This window comes from Sinocyclocheilus rhinocerous, unplaced genomic scaffold, assembly GCF_001515625.1.
Source record: "Sinocyclocheilus rhinocerous isolate Xijiao unplaced genomic scaffold, SAMN03320098_v1.1 scaffold1065, whole genome shotgun sequence".
NCBI lineage: Eukaryota > Metazoa > Chordata > Actinopteri > Cypriniformes > Cyprinidae > Sinocyclocheilus > Sinocyclocheilus rhinocerous.
In genome coordinates this window covers 1,140,498-1,146,497 of record NW_015628720.1, presented here as the reverse complement: position 1 = coordinate 1,146,497, position 6,000 = coordinate 1,140,498, and the positions used below count along the sequence as shown (strand labels likewise).

The 6,000-nt window shown below is 42.4% G+C and overlaps 1 protein-coding gene across 1 annotated transcript in view; it reads right to left on the bottom strand.

The window, feature by feature from the left end:
• The window catches only part of LOC107738359 (polyamine-modulated factor 1-binding protein 1-like), a 93,656-nt gene that overhangs the window by 25,655 nt on the left and 62,001 nt on the right, over positions 1 to 6,000 (bottom strand). The window contains exons 14-17 of the mRNA XM_016550107.1: positions 3,359 to 3,478; positions 2,043 to 2,127; positions 1,827 to 1,972; positions 1,500 to 1,746 (exon numbers count right to left, since the gene is read on the bottom strand). Coding sequence (XP_016405593.1) covers positions 1,500 to 1,746; positions 1,827 to 1,972; positions 2,043 to 2,127; positions 3,359 to 3,478 — 598 coding nt within the window. The remainder of the gene's footprint in view (positions 1 to 1,499; positions 1,747 to 1,826; positions 1,973 to 2,042; positions 2,128 to 3,358; positions 3,479 to 6,000) is intronic.

Sequence of the window (6,000 nt, the reverse complement as noted above, 5' to 3'; positions counted from 1 at the left end):
AATATGTATATACTGTATGTAAGTGTGTGTGTTACTATATATATATATATATATATATACATACACACACACACATATATATATATATATATATATACACATACACACATATACATACATCTATATATATACACACACACGTGTATGTGTGTGTGTGTGTGCAAACCTTCATTAAGTCTAAGTCATTATATGTTGTAGACCATATAAAATAACATGCTAATCCCTTTTTAGGGTATACCATGGCCACATCTGCCTGTCTTCATCTATGTTGAGGATATTGTTTCTAATGAGCATCATTCCCACAGTGTGTGAAGATGTGCATGTATCTGATGGCTTGAGGCTCTGAATTGATGGGCTGTTTCATTTCAGACGGGAGACTCAGACTGCTGAAGAACACAAACAGGTGCACACACATATTCTGACAAACCCACACACTCTATCACACAGATTTAAATGCAATTGCTTTTCTTTTGCGAAATCAAGAGAAAATCACTGCCTTGCTGAAAATGACCAAATTAGACCAGCATGAATTTCTATGGTTTGTTCTCATGGGTCAAGCAAGCACATCTGAGCTTCCGTTAACCATATTTGATGGTAAACCGAAGAAACAAGCTTTCTCTGAACCAAAATTCCTCTAATTTTTTGAGCCATTTTAACAAAGACTTTTAATCAGCTGCCCCCAAGATTGTTTGTAATGAATCAGACTACAGTTCCATTTCTATCGATACCATGATTATATATTATTTACACAATGGCAGTGAATTATTCTTAATTTATTGATTATCCCTTTGTTTATATTTTAAGTTTTCTTTTCTAAAAAAGCTTTTCAATTATATCTGTTCAGAAAGGCTTCTAGATTTGACTGTTTATGGATCCGTCTGATGCTGGTTAATGGTTACATATTGTAACATGCAGGTAAGCAAATAAAACATTTAATCCTGTTTTGTGTGCATTTTATTTGAATTTGTTTTTATTTATTTATTTGAATTGTACATTTTTATGATTTAATTAATTCTTAGATTTTCATAAAATTATGAACCCCCTGCAGTACCTTCAAGAAGCCCTCTTTGGGAAACCTTGACTAAATGTTTAATGCACTTCATGTTGTTGATAACAAAAAATTGGATATAATTTCTTCGACTTTGTAATTTAATATCAATATGATACAAGATTAACCTATTCAAATGAATGTGATAAAACAAGTTAGGTCAAAAGTAATCTAAAAGTAAACAAAAAGTGGTCCGATTATATTACCTAAAATGTCTCGTGTAATAGATCACATTAATAACTACATTTTTTGTCATGTAATTTGTTATTAATTTCTAAGTAACCTACCCAGTACAGAGTTTGGCTTAGGTGTCCAAATACTTCTTGGGGCCATTTGCAGTTTCATCCAATTATCTAAGAGTTTAAAGTATACTCTAAGCTTTTTTCTCATTTCTTTATAATTATTCACAGCATGGCAATTTCTACAGGTGTGGTGTTCTGCTCTGTGTTACCCGTGTCTCTGCAGGTGGCGTGAGCCTCCTTCAGTTGTTCTCTGAGCTGAAGCATCTGTGTTTTGAGTGAGGCGCACTCTTTCTCCCTCTGCCTTTTCTCTTTCTTGGCTCTTTGCAGATCAGCCTCCAGCCCTCGAGCAGAGATGGCCTGCCTCTCTGCCTCCGCCGCCTTGCTTCGGATCTTCTCCCGTGCCTGCAGAAGATCAGCCTCGGACTGTCTCAGTAGGGCGTCTCTCTTCTGGATAGCCTGAGAGAGGGCGACTGTGAGAATCCGCCACAGGCAAAACGAATCTGCTCTGTACACATACAGTGTGTGTACTTGTTTACCTGGTCACACTGCCTTTGAGCTGCCTGTAGCTCTCCTTCTAGACTGGCTACTTTCTGTTCCAGAGAATCAACGTGTGCTCGTCTCCGGCCCTCATCCGCTGCATCCGCCTGGAGCTTCCTCACCTGCTCCTGCAGCCGCTGCACCTCTGCAAAACACACGGCTGATTGGAATCAGTGTGAGAATCGAGTCAGAAAGTGAGCTGCGAGTTCACTCACCTGCTGTACTGGCATCTCGGTGCCGCGACAACTCCAGCTGGCAGACCCGCAACTCCTGGGCGCTCTGACCGCAGCGCTCCAGCGCCTAAGGACAAACACACATACACCTCCACTAACATGCGAAGTCGTCACACAGCTGTCAAACTTCTGTGACTGTGCCTTGGGGGAGTCGTGTTGATGCCCGGGGCGCTGGAGGGGCCGACCTAAGGCGGATAAGAATTCCCCCTCTTCCCTGAGCTGTCTCCATCCCTAAGGCTATCGCTACACCCGCTGCTTCCGCTCGCCTCTTCGACTCCGTTCCTCTCCCGTATGGCCTTCATTTAGAATCCCCACTGCGGCATGTACATATACACCTGCTGAGGTTTCGATGCAAGGCAAATACCCGGTTTGTCCGTGACAGGTGTCGCCTCCAATCTGGCAGTCTGTGCTTTTGACGCGCTAACCATTCAATTAAGTCTCTGGGATGCTCTACGTGTGGGTGCCATCTCTTAATTACCCTGGGAACCGGGTTGCACTCGCATGTCACGGCTTTGACAGGTGAACCGGCGTGTCACGGCTCTCGACGCCGCGTTTCTGTCTGCTGCATGCAAACGGGACAGGTTTTAGCGAGATCTGATTGTGAAACTAATATAGTACAGGCATAATCAGCAAACACAGGCAAGGTTGGGGGCCCTTCGTTTGGCACCATTAAAATAACGAGGTGTCACGAGGCGCTGGGACTCGCCGCTCCAACGCCAACACGTGTCAAGACAAATCTATATTTCATGGCCACTTACAGATGTATAAATAGCCAAACGAGGTGCTCGAATCATCTATAAAACCCTGCTAAAAGGTTGCCAGAAGATGGCGGGCACTGTCAGCGGGACAGAAGGGTAATCAATCTGAGAAGGGGGAGCGGGTGGGCAGTGGCGCGAGGAGGGCACTAAATCACGCCGCCGTTTGCGTAGAGCGCGACGAAACGCTGACACTTTGGCTGACGCGCGAGCTCCCCGACAGCCTGATGGATCGCTCCACTACACTCCATTAAAGCTGGATGGCTCGCTGCCACGCTGACATAACAAACAATTAGTCACAAAAGTGCCCATGAACTTGCGCGAAGCCTCTCCGGATTCAATCAAAGCCTCCGCTCATGACTGATAAATAGTCCCCGAGTTGCAGGGTGTCAATGCATACAGTAACGTACGACACAGGTCCATTTAAAGCCCATTTTTGTAACAGGCAGAGATGATGGATCGGTGATGGATCCATGCAGATGTGAGAGTAGCATGTGGTGTTTCTCTCAACTACAAGACAAACACTGATAGCCCTTCACTCACGTGCTCCAGTTCCTGAACACGGGACAGCTGGGATTCGTAGTCTGAGTCGGAGTGAACGTGAGTGGCCCGGTAGATGGAGAACTCAGCCTGTGTCTTCACTGCCATCTCTTGCTCTTCAGCCTTGAAAACACACAAGGTTTTTAGATTTACAATGATGTTGATTGTTTACACAATTAAACTTGGGGGCAATAAATATGAAAATTGTCTTCCTGTTATTATATGGCCGCTAGAAACACCATGGAAATTGGTTTCGTTCCTAGGGAACACATTTACTAAAAATATATATTGAATAACCTCAAAGCCTAGTAGTGCCGACTTACTTGCTTTTTAGTTAAGACTACTGAATATTAATTAGGTGACACATGATCTATCACCTAATTAATCTTCATAAGCCAGGATGATGGAGTTTATTATGTGCCCCGCACTTTTCTGATTTCTCTTACGCCCCTGGAAATATATCTTAGAAATAGTTATAAAATAGGGAAATAAGTTGTAATCTAGAGAGAAAGAGTGGGTAGGCATTATTCTGAACTGTAAAGCAGCATATAAAACCACAGCTCTGTTTCAATCTGGTCTCTATTTTCCTCTCTTCAGCCGTTAAGGTCTGATAACAGGCCCTAATGACAGCTAAGTTCTTCCTTCTGAGAAAGATAAATCAGTCCAGCACAGCGCCGTCAGAACTGAAGACTGAATATAAAACAGTTCCAAATGGGCTCGGGCTTAATGAAGATAATATTTCATTATGTAACACTGTCTGTTACTGTTGTTCTGAGAAACACATAAAACAACAAGCTTGGAAAAGCAAGGAAGGTTATATAGCACAGATCATACTGGCAATTTATAGTGCCTTACAAAAGCACAATATAAACAAGAAATACATGAAATATAGACATCTGAATAAAATAAATTAAGATCTTAAGTTAATTTTAATGCAATTTGAATGAACGAACGAACGAATGAACGAAAATGACATGAAGAAAAAAAACAAAACAAAAAACGTAAAACCCAATGGAGTGCTTAAAGCAAAAGTTCATCCAGAAATGAAAATACTGTCACCATTTACTCACCCTCATGTCATCCAAACCTGTATGACTTTCTTTCTTCTGTGGAACATAAAAGAAGATATTTTGAGAAGTATCACTGTGTTTTTTTTTTGTCCATACAGTAGAAGTCAATGGTATCTGTTCACTTTCTTGTGAATTTGAACATTCTTCAAAATATCTTCTTTTGTGTTCTGCAAAAGAAAAAAGTATAATGAGAAAAGCAGTTATCTTCAATTTATGAATGAAATGTTCATTTGAGTTCAATGATTTGTTAGATTTAGTATACAAAACCGATCTGAATGATTCGTTTAGAAATTAGACTGATTCAGTTCCTCAGTTGACTCAATGAGCAGATAACAGTCCACTGGAGCGGAAGATTATCAATGAATAATGACTAAAATCTCACATAAAGCTATTATATTAATTCAGAAGTCGCACAGACTTTACTTTTATGTTGCATTTGCACTTTCTTGAATCTTGAAAGCATCAGTCCCAGTTTATAATTCTATGGAAAGAGCAACCTGCACATTCAACACACAGAAGATTCAAATTCATACAGGTTTGATTTGACATGAGGGTGAGTAAATGACAAAATTTTCATGTTCGAGTGATCTAACTCAAAATAGCTGTATCAAGCCCCTGGTCCAGCTGAGGATCATCTCAGAGAGTCTTATAAAGCAGTCTGTCTACGAGTATATAACAGCTGACAGCTTCCACTGAGAATGAAGACTGACTGACGTGATTGTTTTACATCACAATCACAGATAAAGGAAACTTTCCTTTTCACTCTGTTGAAGGTTATGTGCTGCAATGCCGACAGTCCAGCAGGTTCTGAGTGAGCGGGAGCAATTAAGGGGAGGAGACATGGGCGAACGGCTGAAGGACGTGTGTTCGGAGGTCCTGACTGAAAACAGTTGGATCAATATAGCGTGTATGAGTGTGATGTTTAGGGATTGCTAATGGGACGCTGGGCATCACAGGCATCTGAGAGGAGAAGCCGGAGGTGCTGGAGGAGAAAAAGGCTCAGGAAGGTCCTCACACCTAGTGTGCACAGTATCTGACAGAGGTGACCGCTCTGCTGGGCTGTAGACAAGGCCTGTCCCTCCACCGCTGAGAGCAATGCCCATTATTTCAAGCAGACACCGCAGACCCAGCAGGCTTTTCCACTTTACACCCCCCAGCCGCCCTCACTGTGAATGTACACACAAATCAAAACAACTTCAGGTCCATTTAAACACCAGTCGCTGTGTCTGAAAGGGCCACACATGCAATCTTTACCCAACAACTACAAATCAATAGCAACTTCAACTCCCAGAATTCCTCAAGAGAGCCTATCGCAGCTTTCTCGCTGATGCTGTGGGAAATGAAACACCTGGAAATGCTCTCTCCTCACATAGCGAGCAGCGTGAGGGTTTTGACCTGGATCGATACAATCCGGTAAGAACTCTGAAGCTCAGATTGGCTTTTGCACCCGGAGAATGGCGTAGATTCGCTTCCCCATTGTGTTCACACCTCAAGCTGCACTAACAAGCCACTTTCCATCTGTATGTGCGGTAACTAGGTTTCAATTGGCTTGATATGCAATCTGAACCCAACAGA